The 19,992-nt window shown below is 36.3% G+C and overlaps 2 protein-coding genes across 6 annotated transcripts in view; one reads left to right on the forward strand and one right to left on the reverse strand.

Moving 5' to 3' along the window:
- PPP2R3A (protein phosphatase 2 regulatory subunit B''alpha) overlaps positions 1 to 14,611 on the forward strand; it is a 196,316-nt gene extending 181,705 nt beyond the window's left edge. For all 5 annotated transcript variants that reach the window (XM_072726915.1, XM_072726916.1, XM_072726917.1 and 2 more), the window contains one exon: positions 12,009 to 14,611. In XM_072726915.1, coding sequence (XP_072583016.1) covers positions 12,009 to 12,141 — 133 coding nt within the window. In that variant the 3' untranslated portion in view covers positions 12,142 to 14,611. The remainder of the gene's footprint in view (positions 1 to 12,008) is intronic.
- Positions 14,612 to 15,525: 914 nt separating this feature from the next.
- MSL2 (MSL complex subunit 2) overlaps positions 15,526 to 19,992 on the reverse strand; it is a 34,239-nt gene continuing 29,772 nt past the window's right edge. The window contains exon 2 of the mRNA XM_026015488.2: positions 15,526 to 19,417. Coding sequence (XP_025871273.1) covers positions 17,826 to 19,417 — 1,592 coding nt within the window. The 3' untranslated portion in view covers positions 15,526 to 17,825. The remainder of the gene's footprint in view (positions 19,418 to 19,992) is intronic.

Below are 19,992 nucleotides of genomic sequence, written 5' to 3' on the forward strand. Positions count from 1 at the left end.
ATCGAAGTAAGGATAGTGAACTGATTATTAGAAGTCTTTACCAAAAGAAGAGTCTAGGTCCAGATGATTTCACTGATAAATTCTGTCAAATAGTTAAGGGGAAAAAAATAATACCAGTCTTTAACAAAGACTTTCATAAACTAACAGTAAGAGGGAGCACTTCCAAACTTGTCTTATAAAGCCAATACTACCTTGATACCAAAGCCAGACAAAAATACCAGAAGAAATGAATGCTACAAACCAACAACCCTCAAGGCCATCAATACAAAAATTATTATAAAATATTAGCACATCAAATCCAGCAGCATATAAAAAAAGACTATATACTGTAAGTGGGGTTTATCCCAGAAACAGAAGTCTGACTGACATCCAATAATCTATTGATTTAATATACCATATTAATAAGTGGCAAAAAACACACAGTCATCTACATGGACACACAAAACAGCATTTGACAAAATCCAACATCCAATCGCAATAATTCTCACCCATATAAGGATAGAAGGGAACTTTCCTAACTGGCTAAGAGGCATTTACAGTTAACATCATTCTTATGGTGAAATACTGAATGCCTTCCCCCTGAGATCAAGAACAAAGTAGAGATGTTTCTATCCATCATTTCTATTCAGCATTGTAACTGAGTGTCCTATCTCCTGCAGTAAGACAAGAAAAAGACTTTGAAAGTATTCAGATTGTAAAGGAGGAAGTAAAACTGTCTATTCATAGATTATGTAACCTTGAAGCAGAAAATACTAAGAATCTACCTGAAAGCTACCAAGACTAATGAGTTAGTAGTTAGCAAGACCTCAGAATATAAGTTCAATATACAAAAATTGGTTGTATTTCCATGTACAGTGGACAATCCATTAGGGAAATTCAAATAAAAAGAATAATTCCGTTCATATTAGTATCAAAAGGAACAAAATATTTAAGAATAAATATAACCAAAGAACTATAATACTTGTACACTGAAAACTGCAAAAATGATGCTGATCTAAATTGGATTAGAAAATTAAGTACTGTTAAAATGTCAGTTCCTCCAAATCCAGATTTAATGAATTCCCTATTAAAATCCCTGCAGGTTTTTGTTGTAGAAATTGGTAAATTCATCCTAAAATTTATGTAGAAATGCAAAGTACCCAGAATAGCCAAACTCTTTTTTTTTTAAAGGAACAAAACTGAAGGATCAGGTTGCCTGATTTCAAATTTACTATAAAACAATTACATTGTAGTACTGGCATATATAAAAATAGATCAATTAAGACACCCTAGAAATAGACCCAATATGGATGGCCAATTATTAATTTTCAACCAGTGAAGAAAGAATGATCTTTTCAAAAATTATGTTAAAATCACTGGATACCCATATGCCACCCAAAAAAGACCTCCCAAAATCCATACCTCATACCATATATTAAAAGAACTCAAAATGAATAAAAGACCTAAATGTGAGAGGAGAAACCTTAAAGCTTCTAGAATAAAACAGGAGAAAATCATTTTGACCTTGGGTTAGGCAAGAGCAATAAAAAATACTGACAAATTGGATTTCCTTCAAAATTAAAAACTATTGCTTCAAAAGGCACCATTAAGAAAATGAAGACTAAGAGAAAATACTTCTAAAACATCTTGATAAAGGACTCATACCCAAAAATATAAAGAATTCTTATAGTTCAACAATAAAAAGATATAATAACCTAACTTTTAAACAGACAAAAGATCTGAATAAAAACTAGAGATACAAACAGCAAATAATTATATGAAAAGATGTTCTACATTGTTAGACATTAGGAAAATGCAAATTAAAACCACAGTGAAGTATACCACCTAGCCATCAGACCAACTAAAATCACTAGTTAACAACGATATGGAGAAGCTGGAACCTCATTCATTGGACTGATGAAAGGTAAAATTATATAGCTTCCTTAGATGAGTTTGGCAATTTCTTAACAAGTAATCATGCACTTATCCGATGAATCAGCAGTTCCACTCCTATGAATCTGCCAAAGAAAAATGTTCACCCTAAGGCTTGTACATGAATGTTTATAGCATTATTCATAGCTGCCCAAAACTGGGCATGATCCAAATATACATCAAACTGGTGAATTGATAAAATATAGTATATACATAAGATGGAATGCTATTCAGCAATGAGAAGAATGAACTGTTGATAAACACAATATAGATGGATCTCAAACTAAATGACAGAAGCTAAACAAAAAAGTATGTGTGACCCATTTGATTCCATTTATTTAAAATTCTAGAAAATGCAAATTAATCTATCACGACAGCAAATTGGTGGTTACCTGAGAAAGGGAGCAGTGATTATGGAGGGGCATGAGTAAACTTTGTTTGGGAGGCAGGGGAATGGATATTTTCATGATCTTAAATGTTGTAATGCTTTTACAGGTATATACAAAAGTCAGATTCTGTAAGTATGAGCAATTCGTTGTGTATCAATTATACCTCAATAAATAAAAGAACTAATACATGCGATGGATGAGTCTCTCAAAAATAACCACTCTGTGTGAAAGAAGCCAAACACTAGAGACTGCATATTATATGATTCCATTTATAAGAAATTTCTAGAAAAGACCAAATTTTAGAGTCAGAAAATAGATCAGTAGTTGCCTAGTTCCAGAAATAAGAGTGAATGCAAACAGGCACAAGGGAGTGGTGGGATGGATGGAGGGATTAAAGTGTTATAAAATTAGATTGTGCTGTTGATTGCACAAATGTAAAAATTTACTAAAAAAAAAAAAAATTTACTAAAACACATTGAACTAAGGTCAGTGAATTACATGTAAATTGTATTTCAGTAAAACTTGTAAAAAAGCAAGAGTCAAAAAGTTTTTAGCTTATGAAAATGGCAGCAATTCTTTAAAAGATAATTTGTTAAAAGATAATATTAATTCAGTATGTGTTTATATTTCTACTGTATACTAAGCATTATCAGATATTGGTGAACACAGATAGGATCGACAGGATCCCTGAGTAAGCGGGAAAACAGACAGATGCAATTAAAGTATTCTTAAAATTCTTCTCAAAGAGGAAGCACACTGCAGTACCATCTCACTCTAGGCTCACTATGCAGTAAGACAAACACTTTCAGATATTGTTGGTAGAAACAAATTGGCCCAACCTCCCTGGAAAGTAATTTGACAGTATATAACAGCCTGAATTTATACCCTTTGATTCATAATTCTAGTTTGTAAATAATCAAAAATTTGAATAGATTTGTTCTATCCAAACAATTGGCATTTGTCACTGGTCATTCTATATTTAAAAATTCAAAGTAACAAAAATGTACAGTAATAGAATGGCTCAATAAGTCACAGTATACAGTGTCATATTATGCAAACATTGGAATTTGTGTTTACACAAAACACTGGGGGTTAGAAAATTGTAATTATTTCATCATTACAAACGTGTACATCTATATATGCAAGCTAAAGATAAGGCTACAACATAACTCTGGGCCATGGGATTACAAGTAGTTTGTTTTCTTATACTGGTCTGTAATTTATAAGGTTCATAAAACAAGCATGTATTACTTTAATAAATAGGAAAAAAGTTATCTCCCTTATGTTTACATAAGTAATATGTTTAAATAGATAATGCATAGGTGGTAAGTATTCACAGCAGAAGAGGTAGAAAATACAGATAAACAAAAAACTTCACTTAAAATCCACCATTCAGAGACAGCCTTTCTTCCCTTCCAGACATTTCAATGCAAATAGATAATGTTTTATAAAAATGGAATTTATATTACATACTGTTTTGTAACCTGCTATAAAAGAAAGGAGAAAACAGAGATAGGCATAAACACTTAGAAGTTTGTTACTCTAAAAAGAAAAACTGATGGCAGCTAAAGAGAAAAACTAACTGGCTCAAACAAGTTTTTTCCAGTTGTAGTGCTCAGGTTGTGCCTGGAGAGGAGAGAGGAGAGGCAAAGGGTCACAGACTGAAGAAAAAGGGAGGGGTCAAGAGAGGAGATGCAGAGACCAGTTGTAATGAAATTTGACCAGTGTGTATGAGAGGCTTCTGCTGGACACTCTTCATGTTATAGGAGATAAGACCTCCATAGAGCACATGTGGGTGATGAAGTCCTGAAGAGAAGGTTTACAACAGCCACAGCCTATAGAGAACTAGAATGTTAAAGGAAAAGGAAGATCTGTTTAGAGTTAATAGCTGAGTGATATGTCCAAAAGTAAGGCCAGACCCTGAATCCCAGGGTTACACCACCTAGGGCTTCATCTCAAGAGGAATTACAAATACATCAGAGTGAGTCTGTCAAACAAAATATACCAGATTCAGATACTAGCAATGGAGAAAGAATGGTTGGTACTATGGAAAGAGCAGAGGCTTAGAAAGGAGCCAGACAGATCCGGTTCTACCTACCACTCACCAGCTGGACAGGTTATCTGACTCCTCAGGCTCAGTTTCAGAAGACTCCAGCAACTATGTTCCAAGATGGTTGTGAGAATCTAAGATAATATATCTAAACACCTGGCACATAGTAGATACCTGATGAATAGTAGCTATTACTATTGTTACTACTCCTTGTTTGGGAAGAGATGCAACATAACATCATGGCTAAGAGCATGGAATTTAGAGTTAGACAAACCTAATTAATTTCAGATCCTTGCTCTTTCACTTAACTAGCTGTGTAATCCCAGGCATCCAAGCCTCAGCATCACCTATACAATGAGGGTACCACCTGTCACACTAAGCTGTTTAAAGAATTAAGACAATGTGTATAGTATCCTTGTACTTTGCCCTTAGGGATAGTAGCTCTGTAATCAATGAACATTGGCTATTGTTACTACCACTTCTGTGATTGTCGCCATAATTACATAACCTCTCTGAACTAGAATTTAATCAGCTGTAACATTACCATTCCACTACCTACCTTATTCCCTTCATTTCCAGGACAAAGTACATGGCACACATTTGACACACAATAAATATACTGCATAAAACAACAGGACTATACTGAGAATTATGTATCTGTAATGCATCCAACGGTGTCAAGCATATAAGTGCTGAGAAAAATGGAGTTGTTTGTGTTTCCACAAGAACCTGGGCTTCTCCAGGGCAAAGAAAAACAATTTTTTTTTTTTTTAAGCAGCCTCCACACCTAGTACAGAGCCCAACTTCGGACTTGAACTCACAACCCTGAGATCAAGACCTGAGCTGTAATCAAGAGTCCATCGTCACTTAACCTACTGAGCAACCCCCAAAGACAGGCACCCACAAAGAACAGTTTTATTCATCTTTTAATCCTAGCACCTGGCAAAATGTTAGGGATGTAGGAGATCCTTAGCAAATGTTTACTGAGTGACATAGAAGGCAACAGTCATTCAACAGCCACCCTCACTACAGGATAACTACAAGAATCCAGACAACTTGACCCTCCCAAAACAACTTGAAATTCCCCATCTACTTTACCATCTAACAAACATCATAGGTAGACTTTGTCAGGTACCTCTACCACCTAATTCAAGGCTGGTACTTGAATAAAGCCTTTAATAATAACCTACTAATGACTCCAGGTATGAGTGAGGTGAAAGACTGCAAACACTGAGGCTGCAGACATTGTGAATTATCACATCTAGCACACGACATGATCACAACATTTAACAGCATTTGTATAAAGTCAAGGTAATGAATGATCATAGGGGAAACAAGAGAGACAGGGTACTAGTTACATTCAACTGTGTGTGCCACCTATATGAAGAGAACAGGTTAGGATGTCAAATTTATAATTAACATTCTTATGATTTCTTCAATAAAGAAATTATTGCAGAAATTATTCTGCAATACAAAAAAATTATGTAAAGCAGGCTAAAGGGTCCTTACCTTAGGAAGCTGAGACCTACAATAACAAACCTTTCTGGTAATTTGGCAAATATATGATTACTTCATATTTTTAGTTAAGAATATTTTACGTTATCTTAAAACATTTCTTACAGGATATTCTGGTATTTCACCAACAGCTTTACATTTGATTAACCTAGACTGAACACAATTTGCTTTTTTTATTCCGAATGTCTTTATTTGATTACTAAATAGAGGCTTGCTGCAGAAAAATTGGAAAATAGAGATTAAAATCACCCTTGGTTCAGTCATCCAGAGATAACCATTATTTACACTTTTAGTGTATTTCTTTTTGACACTGAATGTTACTGAATGACTTTTAATGCTTCAGAAGTGTTTTCTCAAGTAATAACTCACATCCACTTCTCTATTATTGGACATTTAGAAAATGTAGAACTGTTTACTCCAGAATGTTTTTAAAAGTAGCTTTTTCCTTTATATTAAACTTCTATGAATTACTCTTTGTAATAGTTGTACATTTACTTCCATCAACACTGGAAAATAAGGTACTGTAGGCAAAGGCCAGCCCAAAACCCACTAGATCATCTTCTAGGAATGAGTAAGAGTCAAGTGTGGAGTAAAGGGTTGTGTGCAGCCTGACTGTCCTCAACAAAGTGGGAGAATTTAACAGAGGAGCAGTGGGGGAAGGCAAGGTAACATGTGTGTATGTAACAGTGACATGAGAAGAGAGAAAGAAGCAATGAAAGGAATTAATCTACAGCATGAGATATAATCTTACAAGTAGAAAAATTCTGAATCATGTTTAATAGTCCTTAGTAAACAGCAGCTTTATATGGACCTGAATTTAACATGTTTTAATTTTTAATTTTTCTGGCACTCAGCAAAACAAGACAAAACCCAATTTTATTTCAATAGAGATTCACTGGTACTCAATGCCAGGCATTGTGGTTAGTAATAAAAATGAATGAGACCCTATCCCTCCAAGTTCATGATTCAAATATATTTAACCCAAATTTTTATACTACATGCAGACTAAGAATAAACAATTGGGGCAGCCCAGGTGGCTCAGTGGTTTAGCGCCGCCTTTGGCCCAAGGCGTGATCCTGGAGACCCAGGATCAAGTCCCACATCGGGCTCCCTGCATGGAGCCTGCTTCTCCCTCTGCCTGTGCCTCTGCCTCTCTCTGTGTGTCTCTCATGAATAAATAAATATTTTTTAATTAAAAAAAAAGAATAAACAATTGAGGGCTCATGACCCTAGGGAACTGCAAGAGACCAAACATGAAGTGAGATCAACCTTCTGAGGCAAGAAAGTAGATGGTGTATATTAACAAACTTTAACAAGAGTTGAAACAAAAGATTTTCTAGTTAATGAATGGGTCAACAAGGCAATGCACTAAACCAAATATCCAACTTTATAGGTAATTTCAGTAAATCCATTTTATAAAAGTGATTTAAGATTTAAAACTATAAAGGTAAGTAAGATTCATCCACTCCTATTTCTAAAGTTTTATAAGACTCCAAATTAAAGAACTACTTAACATTTCATTCTATGCTTATAGCCAGCATATGTCTTAGATTTTCTCAAACCCTAAATCAAATATTCTATCCCTTTACCCCTACAAATAGAATCCCAAAAATGAAATCAAACCACAATTCCCAGATAACACCCTTAAACCACACAAATCCTTTTTTGACCATATATGTGCCGGTCATTATTTATTCCAAGAATCTGCAAAACCAGCCTTAATACTTTTGCCCAGAAATTGCTTATCTGAGAGGGAAACTAACTACTTAGGGAAACAGATTTCTAAAGGCAAACATACTGCTAGCAAAAATACCCGTTATTTTCCCTTATGCTAACAACATTATGTTAATACTAGGTTAAATAATTTGTTCTCAATACTAAGCTTCCTAGTGAACTATTTGTGAACCGTAGGAGTTCTGCTTCAATCCTCTGACCCTGCTACTCATTCAGAAATAGCCAATTAAATTTACAGAATACTTCATAAAATAACCTTCAATTATGCTCAGAGGAATCCCAGTTACCTACAAGTAAACCTGGAAGTGGTCATTTAGAAGGAATGTTAACTGTCTCCTTCAAAAATTCCTAGAGAACAGAATAAAGTTTAGACTCTTAAGAGTTCTGACTTCAGTGACTTCAAGAGTACCTCTGCACACACCATTTTACTCCACCCTTCCCTGACAACTTGACACATCATTTCACAATGCACATTAGGACGTCACTTTTTATTCATCATTTTGAGCACCTACTGCCAGTTACTATACTATATGTAGCCCAATGAAATCAGTGAGTTGGAAAATGGACACTTTATAGTCAAGTGAGGAAGACAACTATATAATTGTGAAGGAAACAAACAGTAAATCAGTAATGGAGAGAGAATTGTGATTTAAGGTGCTAAAGAAATTTCCTGAGGTGTTGAGAGCCTAAAGGTTGAGAAGGAAATAGGTATGAAAAAAGCAGGGAGCAAAAATGTTCTAGGTAGAGGAAGAAAAACGTAAGTGGCTCTGAGGCAGGAAACGTGTTGAGGACATTTTTTAAAAGACCAGTATGGCTGGAATATGAGAAAAGAGAGAAATGTGGCTGGAAAGATAGGGCCCAGATCATGCAGGTCCTCGGGAAGCTATTGAAAAAGAGTTAAGGAAGTAATATAATCCCACTTACATTTTTTGAGGGTAATCTTTAGATCAGTAGTGGTTAAAGCAGGGAGACAAATAAGGAAGCCCTTGCAGGCATCTAAATAAAAGATGATGGTGGGGATCTTAATCCCACTTCTTAAAGTGTACTTTTCGTGATGAGCACCAGGTATTGTATACAAGTGATGAATCACTATACTGTACACCTGAAACTAATATTACATTGTACGTTAACTGGAATTTTAAAATTTTTAAAAATTTTAACGGGTCGCCTGGGTGGCTCAATTTTAGCTCAAGTCTTGATCTCAGAGTCATAAGTTCAAGCCCCACGTTGGGCTCCATGCTGGACATGGAGCTTACTTGATAGAGAGGGATGGATGTGGGGCACGTGGCTGGCTCATCCTAAAGAGCTTGTGACTCTTGATCCTCAGGGTCATGAATTTGAGTCCTACATCAGATGTAGAGATCATTTAAATGAATTTTTTTGAAAATGGTGGTTACTCAGGCACTAGGAATGAGGGACCTTTTAAATGCCATTTCAGATTAAAAGATGAACATAAGTTAACCAAAGGGTAAGGGCACTGCAGGCCACTGAAGAACACATACAGTGGCACTAGGTCCCAAGCCTGTAACCCATTTTGACAAGGCAGATAGCATGGTATCACAATGGCAGAGGGTATGTGACAAGAGTGAAGGCAGGAAGACCAGTTGTTAGAAAACTATTGCAATAATCCAAGCAATGAAATATAGTGCTGTGGACTGTATCAGTGGCAATAGGGAGGGAGCGGCAAGATGTGCCCATGTATTATTGTAAATGGTAGAAGAGACTGGCTGGATTTGAAGAAGGGAGGGAAAATGAGAAGGGAAGAGAAATTTGGGATTACTGGATTTCTGGCTTAAGTGGGAAGATTATGGTAGAGCCAAGGGTGTGGGAAGGATGAGTTCAACTTTGTATATATTGCCATGATGGAAAAGCCATAGACTAGGCAACTGGATACATGGCAGTCTCCAGGTTAGCAAGAAGCTTAGGCTGGGTATGTACATTTAGAAACCACAGGTAAACAAGTGGTGGATAAAGCTTTAACAAAGACTGTCCAAGAGAATACAAAATGAGAAGCGCTTAATCCAGAATCCTGGGATGTACTGACACTGAAGGGGCAAGAGGTAGAGCAGGGTTTCTGAACAGTACTGTTTTAAGCTGGATTATTCTGTTGTGAGTTGTCATCTAGCACATTGTAGGATATTTAGCAGCATCCCTGAACCCACTAGATGCCAAGAGGACCCACCCGGTTGTGACAAATATGCATCCAGGCATTGCCAGATGTCCCCAGGAGGAACAAATCACCCCCATTTGGAAACACTGAGATAGAGCAGAAGTCTCCAAACACTGATAAAAGGTTCTGAATGAACTCCCTCAATCCAGAAGATTCCTCCAAAGTCTTTGTGCATAGTACTGCTCTTGGTGCCTTGAAAGTATGAAAAAAATTCAGGTGGCATTCCACTCTAACCGACCCACAGGGCTTGAGAATATTTTTGTGTACTAGGCTGGATTCAAATCCATTACTAGAAATCCCGTTTCTGGTATGAGACTACAGTGGGAAGAAAAATTCCTTTGTAAAAATTACATTCACAAATGGACATAAAATATGTGACCCTGATTCTGCCCCTCCAACACAGGATTAGGTGTCACCATCTTGTTCTAGTAGGCCCCAGCAATTCTCAATCATGAGAATAGCAAATAACATTTTTCATGAGTTTATGATTTAATGTCCACTTGACCCTGGAGGGTAGGAACTGCTATTAACTCATTAGTTGAGGAAACTGATGCAGAAGGGTTATGTAACATGCCCAAAATCACATTAAGTGATCAAACTGAGATTGGAACCTGACTTTTCTAAAGCCCATGCTCTAAAGCTATAAAACACTTAACCATTATTCCAGATGGCCTCCATTAGGCTACAAGCTCTGTGAGGAAGCAACTAGTTCTTTTTCACCATTGTATTCCTAGCATTTGGCTCAGTTCAGGCCTAACTTATTTGCAGATCTGCACTAAAATGTTTAACACCCTGAGGGCTCAGACAGTAAGTTTGAGCATCAAGAGGAAGAAAATGTCTTCCACTCTTGACAGGAAATAAGCAGTCACAGTATCTGACACTGCATTGCTAGAATTAACTTTTGGGAATTTTGTTCCAGAAATGGAGGCTCGACCATCAACCCTGCCTCACTTCCATTACAGTAGTTACCCTCATTAATGCCTCCTCCAGCAGATGCTGGTTACATTGAGGCCTCAAGGTGATGCAAGAATGGAACAGAAACGAGTATAGAATGGGATATTTCTACAAAATGAAGTTGTTAAATAATTTTTGATAGGATTACAAGTTGGTACCCAAGGGTGAGTTTTCCAAACATCAGATAGGTTTTTTGTTTTTAACATTGTCTGTCTATTCAAAAATGTGTTGGAAAGTTGAATAGCGAGGGCACCTGGGTGGCTCAGTCCTTTAAGCATCTCCCTTTGGCTCAGGTCCTAACCCCAGGGTTCTGGGATCGAGCCTCACATCAGGCTCCCTGCTTAGCCTGGGGAGCCTGCTTCTCCCTCTCCCTCTGCCCCTGCCCCCCCCCCCCCACTAGTGCTTACTCATGCTCTTAAATAAATCTCTGAAAAAAAAGTTGAATAGGTACCGCCTCTACTACTGGGCATACCTGCTTCAACATAGATTTCCTCATTAGCTGGCCTTTTTGATGAAAGGACTATATGTCCAGAAGTTTCTGCACAGATACTGTGTAAAGTCCTTGCAATGAACTGGGTGAAAAGATTAAGCTGGTGATACCAAATCTCTATCAGACATTTGTAATTATCATGTATATTTTTCTGGGTCCAGATGTAGCCTCAGCATATTTATCAATTTATTTTTTCAAGCAGCCATCATTCCTACTAGGTAAAATATTTTATCATCCCTGCCTAAGGCCACCCTCAGGGACAGCCTGGAAGTAATGGAACTCAGGGGATACCAATAACTTTTAAGAGGAATAATCAAAGGGACTATGCTGGGAAGTTCGGTAAGGAATAGGAGATCCATGAATGGGCTTTAATCTGCTCTGTGTATATACTTGCACATCAAAATGTACTTCTTGGGAACCAGAGAAGCTATAAAGCAACTTGCGAGGTGAGAAGGCTCCCCACTGCATGGAAGGCATTCATATAAAGCTTGTACTTTATGGACCGCACACCCTCCCCACTATAGCCTAACCTGTAATGCTTTCATTCCCACCAGCACTCCTAGGAAAGCTGGATACAGCACATGAACCTGGGCTTTAAACAACAGGGAGAATGTTTGCTGTTATAGGTGGAAGCACTTTCTCCTCCAGGATGGCTTAGTTGTTTACAGCTGACATTTAACAACTGAGGCTACTTTTGCAAGCTGGTGGTCTTCAGTCCCTAGTTTGCCATATTGATTCCTACCCAAACATTGAAATTTTTTAAAAAATCAGTAACTCACTTGTTTGTTCTTTCAGCTCCTTTGAAGATTATGAAACAGAGGAACCTGCCTCTCCCTCTGAAATTGGAAACAAAAGCAATAAAAGTAAAACAGTAACCTCAAGCCTTTCAGAGAAATGTGGAAAGCTTCAATCAGTGGATGAAGAGTAGCTGCCAATGTCTACGTGAAAGAGAGATACGTATTTTAAATGTCTTTTTCTTGTGGAGATGCTCGTTTGCATACTGCTTTTTAAAGGCTTTGATTTCTGCAAGTGTGTATCTGCACGAGGAACTTTAAAAACATTTTTAAGCAATAGGTCTGGATACACATAATTTGGGAGACTCCTCCAATTTGCCTCAAACCTCCTACTACAGAGCTTTTCCTCCAAAAACAATGATATACATCACCTTCCAAAGTCTGTGAATCAGCACTCTTCACCCTTGAATGTACCAAGGATCTCTTGGGGACAGTGCCAAGCACAGTTCTCTGCAGAGGAGTTGACTCTGTTGCCCAATATCCCTGAGGCCCCTCAGGGCTCCTATGGAACCCAGAAGAAACTTTCACTTGCAGAAAACTTGAGTCAAAAAAATTCTGGAACTTAAAAAAGCAGTTAAGGGCCTCCAGAAGTGACTTGGTAATAAAAGCACTGCCAAAACATCTCAGAGACTTTTTAATATGTGTACTGGAGTTCAAAGATCTTGAACTTACTTGGTTTAATGTAATTTCACAATGACCTGCCAAACTGCTAGTCACTTTACATCCTCAGGTGTTGTAACCACTGGGCCTTCCAATCTTGGCAAGCTCTGAATAATCTCCCCCCATCTTGACTGTGGATCTTATATAAAATATAATGAAAAACTTCTAAGTACAGAATTTGACTCATACTTGAAAAAAAAATTTCCTTTTAACTTCTCTAACAATCTGTGGAGAATTACTGAATGACTCATTAACTCCAAATTAGTTGACGCCCCATCTATACTTCCCATCAGAAGGCCTACTTGAAGACTTAGTGATATTTGAATAGATGTATTCATCACTGAATATTAGATTAAGCCAACAGTAAGAGCCTCAAATGTAAACATTATCCCTTCATGTTGAAAAGGAACTACTATTTAAATATTCCATCACCTCAATATTTATCAAAAGAATGGAAGAAAGCAGTGATACCACTCATAAAGGAAACCTATTTCATCTGTACACACTATAGTGTGTTCATTACAGAATTCTAATTTTTTCAGCGAGTCACAGTGCACCCAAATCCTGCAATATCCTTAAAGATAAAACTGAAAATAAACTATGAAAAAAGATGGACACTTCTAATAGTGTAAGCAAAAGAAACCCCCAAGAAACTTTTAACATCCATCTCTGTCAAAGTCATCACCTTTTCCTCTGGGTTTTTTGCTTTAACCACTAGTCTTGAATGTCAGAATTGCTGCCCTTGCCACCCTGCTTTGGTTCCTCTTGATGTCAAAGTCAAAAAAAGAAATAATCAAACCTTGGACTATGATAGGCAAAAACAGAGATAAGGGCAATTTAGTAAAGGTACCATCAACTGGTACAATAACAGTAGTTCTTCTTGTCAGTATTCTCCATTGCCTGTTATTTCACCTTTCATGATCAGAACTAATCTTTTAATGGTTACAGAAAAGTGATAAATATTAAAATTTGTTATCTAATAGTTCACAAAGAATTAAAAGCTTAAAAAATGACTAAATTTTTAGGAAACACTACATGTAATAATCTAAACACACTAGTAAATTAGGATTACAAGTATTTGTGATACACAGAATTTACCATCTATTCTATCCACCCTTTACCAGGGAGAGAAACCAATTACTTTTTTTAAAATTTCAGATAAAATATTTAACATACCTTTCTTAGAAGCCAGGTATGGCTTAAAGGTTTTATTATCCATAATGATCTAAACTAAGACTCATCAGCAAAATATAAAAATTCAAATTTCTAATACACATTTGATTTTTAATACTATTTGGCTTTTAATCTTTTTACCTGTGTCTCCTTACTGAAATCCTCTTGCTTTTACTTTGGTCTGTATTTGGTTTCAAATGTCCATAATTATAAAAAGTAACACTTACCAGTATCATTCCATTTAAGATAAAGCTATTTTAATTTAGGTTACCCAGAGTATCATATTTTCAGACATAAGTGTTTCACTGTAATCCTTTCTTAAGAATTGAATGCAAGAAATGTGAATTGAGAAACTAGAACAGTGTATATTTGACTTTCTGGTAAAGATCTCACTGAATAAAATCACTACTGCCCAATTGGAAATTCCAAGTTTTTACAATAACCCAGGCTCTTTGATAAAAATTAAATTGAGGGTTATCATGGTCTTAATGCTGAATGAAAAATGAGTTTCACAGCGTAACATAACATTAATTGCCCAGGTAATCAAACTAATGAAATTCTGTGTATTTTCTCTGCATCTTATCTATGTCATTGTGTACAATTCAAAGTGTTTATATAAAATTCTAGATTAATCAAATAAGGTAAGTCATTTGCTCAATTTTTGGAAATGTTACAGAAGTGTGTTTGGGTGGAGAAACCTGCATGATTTAACCTGTTTTTGTTTTTCCCTTTTTGCAAAACTAAATAAAGAGACAAGTTGTCAAATATGAACCATGTTCACTAAGATAATCTACTACACACTTTTGGTTTTATTCACACTTGCACTTCATTTTTATGTTTGAAAGAGTTGAAAGAGTAACACTGTAAACAAACTTGAGTTTCAAAGAGTAACTCTTTGAACTCTGGGGCAAATTATAAAGGAAGATAATACCACCTCATAACTGAGAAGTGATTTCCTTTGGGGAGAATAAGGAAGAGGACTACAAATTGGGAATGAGAGGGATCAAAAGGGTCTTGAGCCTCGTATACTTTTTAGCCTTGGATATAATGTATTATTTTAAAAGAATGTGTAACTGATTATTATTTGGGTATCTAAAACTCAATTTTTTAGAAAAGGAGAAAAATTAATATATCATTCCAAGTATTAGATTCTGACACTACTTTGAACTCAGTATTTTCTAAAGCATTTCATATTTGTAACTTATGGGAAAAGAAATTTTGTTTTTAATCTGTTGTAAAACTGCTTTTCTTCAGCAAGGTCACCACAGAGTTGTTTCAAGAATACTAAGAACACAGTAAAATAAAACGAATTCTTTATCCCAGAACCACATTATAGTTCTGCACAGAAATGCAGACTTAATGAATCTAACCAAAAAGATAAATTGCCAGTTCTAACACTTATATCATTTGTGTATGTTAACAAAGATTCAAAGAACAACTGAAGATATGTCATATTAAAAGCTGTTATTGTTTTGATGGTTTCAAACCCTGATAAAGTAAATCCAGTTACTACAGTAATAATTTCTCCCTCATCCCTAATCAGCCATTGGTCAGCATTCCTAAGTAACTCATGGTATAAAGAAAAACAATGCAAAACTCAAGGCACTAGAGTTATTCTCCCCCAAACGTATATAGTATAGGCCATTCAGAGCATTCTATCCCAGACTCCTCAGTATTCTACAACATAGAATTAGAAAACTAACATTTATTGATAGATTTAAGGTGTAATACAGGTTTCCAAAAATGTGGCAGTGAGAATACCAGCATAAAAAAGAGAAACTTGTGCTAAAAACAACCTGAATTCATCATTGGCAATATTACATAACAATCAAGGCCCTCACATACTAACGATTTCCGCTTTGTCTATATTGCCAAGCTCCCATGCATCAAAAAAACACAAAACTAAAATTATCAAACTTGGGAAGCAATAAAGTACTCTGAATTTTAAGATCATAATATTAGGAAAATTTGGGAGATTTGCAAAATATATCCTAATCATCCATGTGTACAGTCTCATTTCTAGTCATTTTTGCAGTGATCATTAGTGAATAAAGAACAGATTTTACAAGTTTATATATAGCAGGGCATCTGGGTTCAACACAAAACTGTTACAAACTTTAGGCAAATACATGTTTCATAAGACACTGCTAACACTTAGAGGAATTAAATAAAATTCCAAATCTTGGAAAGCAAATAAAGACAAGACAACTAAGAAGCATTTTCCACCATTTACTCTTGTTATCAAAAATAGTTCAACTCTTCTTGCAAAACAAAAACAAAATAGTACATACTGGACACATACATCACATTTTTCTTCCTATGGCTTTAGCCCACCCCCACCCCACCAAGAGACAAAAAAAAAAAAAAAAAAAAAAAAAAAAAAGGCGCCCAACAACAACAGAAACAATTCTACCTGACCACATTCACAGAAAATGACACCAGGATACACTACAAAACAGAAGGAGGTGTCATCTGCTCTGTGTCCAAGGTTTCTTCTCCGTGTCTTGTACTAGGTGAGTAACCATCATTGAACATGCTGTGTGCCAAATCAAAACATAACTTCAACACATGTCAGATCTCATGAGAGACGGTGAACGTAGTAGAAATTGGAAATTTTCCAGCAGTATTTTTAAATAAGCACTGTCAAAGCAGCAATTCTTCTTTTAAATCATAAGGTCATTTCTTTACAACCTAGTCAGTCCTTGTTTTATTTGGGCTGTGCTCTTTCAAGCAACTGACTAGATTTCCCTTCAACAGAATGTTTGTGACTCACTTGTCTTCCCCATAAAAATTAAAGGGAAGACATGCATTTAAACTGAAACAGTTTGTGCTTTACATGCAAAAGAGCATTCTAAAGAAAATCCTCCTAGCTTCAAATCTACCTAAATGCACAGGCTTCATAAAAACGCATTTTTATTTGGCCTCTATAAAGAAGCCTTCATAAAGAATAGCACCCCAAAAAAGAGAAAAGGAGCATATTCAAAAATAAAGTCTGTGAAACTATTAGAGGAAACAAAAAAAAAAAAATCAAAGAAGTGGCCAATAGCAATAAATATAATGCATAAATCTGGAGAGGTTTGGGGGCATTATTTCAAAATTATTTTAAATAAATCCCAATTTCTAAATAAAAATTTTTATAATTTTTTTTAAAATTCTGTCACATCCTACAGTCTAAATTCAATTACCTTCAGAATAAGACTGCTCTTCTCCACTTCATTTATTAATTAGAACATTGCTAAAAGTGAAGGACTTCAAATTCTTTTCCCTAGAAATGAGTCAGACATAACTATAAAAGTTATTACTCAAAGTCAGAAGAGTTTTATAGCATAAAAAGCTAAATATCTGCAGTCTTGACAGAATTTCAGTTTGTTCACTTTTTAAAATACAGATTTCAACATTCTAATGAGGGGCAAATTTTCTTTCATCATAATACTGCTGATTTAAGAACTGCTACATACACCAGTAGCCAATTTTCATGATCAGAAATGGTATTATGTCAGCACAAAGGTTGAGCTGGACACATCAGCTTTTCAACAGGAGAAGCATCAATGGCATCTGAAGGCAGCACTGAGTCTCCTGAACTAACGGCTACTTTTTCACAAAAAATTAGCACAATCTTTATGGACTGACTAGATACCACTTCCTTACATTTAATCATAAACTTTGATTATGCACAAAGCATGACCATAAACAATGAGGTTAATGTTATTTTCCTTGCCAAAGTTCATTTTGTATAAATCAGTTGCATCAGCATTTGTTCTCAAACTATGAGGTTCTGTAAGAACTAAGGACATATAGTTGTAGGGTTACTCCTCCATTATCTGCAAACTATTTCCCCGACACTAACACATATAACTTAGCAATGAAAACACTTGATACAAGTGATCTATATGCAGGAGCTCCGGCAAGTTAAACCAACAAAACCATAGCTGCCGTAAAACTGTAGCTATTTCCCTACCAGAGGTAGGTTTAAAGACCCACTGATTTAACAGTCGAATCTCATGTCTATAGCTTCATCCAAACTTTTATCATCGTGTGTACTGGCAGCTAAAAACGTTGTAACTGGGGACCCTGTGACATTAATTACACTGGTGCTGGTACTAGCATTGCGCACAGCAATGCTAGTCACGTTAATGCCCAAAGTGAGCCTGGTCTGCTCCAAGGCCTTTTCTGGCACAGCAAATGCCTCCAGCTTCTTCTCCCCATTGGCCATATAGGAGTTTTGGCAGCCACGACATATACAATCTAAGCAGGCTTTGCGGTTAGAGTAGCAAGGGCAGCGTTGGCCGCGGCATGTAAGAACACTTGGATTTTGAGTAGCACGCCCACATTTACACCCTTTCTTTTCCTGGGGTTTTTTATACACAGTCTTGGTAGGACTTCCTGGCATAAAATGGTGACTAGGAATCTTTTCCTTTACTGTTTTGTCTTTTTTAAGAATACCTGGCTTGGTTTTTGAGTGAGATTTCTTGGATCCGTGTTCATGACTCTTTTTCATGCTTTTAGTAGATAAAAGTACAGTTTTGCTGATTTTGGGTGTTGTGCCTCCATTGGGAACAGTTGCAATAGGTTGAAGAGAAATTTTGCTCTCCCGTTTCACCGTCACAGGGGCAGATGCCCCCAACGTTGGGCCTCGGATAATGGTAGAAATTGGAAGTGGCTGAACTTTCTCACTGTCACTTTCTGATCTGGATCGTTTTCTATTCAATTTTGCTACTTTCGGAGTTGCTGCTGTACATGATAACCCATGAAGTGCAGGACTGGTGGACATAAACACATTATGGCTAAGAGACTGGGAAGAAAGCTGCAAAAAAGGTCCATTGGATACAGTGGCTTCCAAGTTAGGTTGCAAATTAGGGCAACAAACCTCTGTATTTGAAACGGTTTCTAAGCTGCGGAGCACTTCCTCAACACTCAGTAAGAGAGAGTCACCAGGTTTTATATCTTCACTGAAACTGCAGATATCAATGCCTGTGGAGCATAAGTCAGTGGCTACTGTGTCACAGACAGGTGGCAAGCTATCAGACAGATCCTCAGTTTTTATGTCAACAGTGTTACATACATCAATTGTGTTTGAATGTTCTGGTGAAGGAATATTTATACCAAATCTATCTATTGAGAGCCCATTGTAAGTAGGCAAACCATTGATAACAGAACTGCCAATAGCAATGCTGAGGGTGCTTTCAGATATTGGAGATAAACTAGCTTGAGGATCAGCTGTGGGTTCTGAGGTTGAAGGTAAAGGGGAATGTGTTAAACACAAAGTAAAGGATGAATCTGAGGGTTTTTCTGTCTCCTCACAAAACAATGATCCATCATTAAGCAAAGCCAAAATATCAGAAGAACAGTCGACTGCTTCTATTATATCCCGTGCCAATGTAGTCTGTGTTATATATTCGCATAGTTTTTTGTAGCAGTTCACTAGGATGCTTAACTGCTTGTTTTCCTCAAATTGCTCATAGTCTTTGCACCAGCTACATGAAGGTTTCATCATCATTTTCTTGCCTTTACAAGGTTTGCAGACATAATGTTGGCAGGTGGAGTTGGTGGGTGCAATAGGATCTTGTAGCAAATGTCCTAAGAGGAAAAAAGGAGGAAAGCAAAGATTTTAGTAAAATAAATTTATGATTTCATATACTGAAGTTAAGATGAGATTTTAAGTAATCTGTGTAAAATTGAGATGGGTTAAACTCACCAGACCAGATAACAAAAAACATATCTTACAGGAAATGGAAAAATACTCAATAGTGCACTTCACTTCCATGCCATATTCCCCATTCTTTTATCTCAAACCAGAATCTTCCTTGATTCTGTGTTTCTCTCCCAAACAGTACGTTCTGGTCCACTTTCTTATCCTCTTCTCCAAAGGCTATAAAGAGTTGAAGATCAGTCACCAAAAGCACAAACTCGGCTTAAAACCCTTGGAAACTCAACCTAACACAGCACAGTAATGCTATATATTGTCCTGAGAAAATCATACTGTTTTTTATTAAACACTGGAAAAAAAGATATGAGCAAGAGACACTTAGTCCCTACTCTCCTTAAACATAGTTTAAGGATATTAATCAGTACAAAGGCATCTTCACCAAAAAAAGTATAATTCCAAACCATTTTATTAGATACACACTTACCGTAATACTAAGAAGACTGAA

The sequence above is a fragment of the Vulpes vulpes genome, chromosome 11 (assembly GCF_048418805.1).
Source record: "Vulpes vulpes isolate BD-2025 chromosome 11, VulVul3, whole genome shotgun sequence".
Lineage (NCBI taxonomy): Eukaryota > Metazoa > Chordata > Mammalia > Carnivora > Canidae > Vulpes > Vulpes vulpes.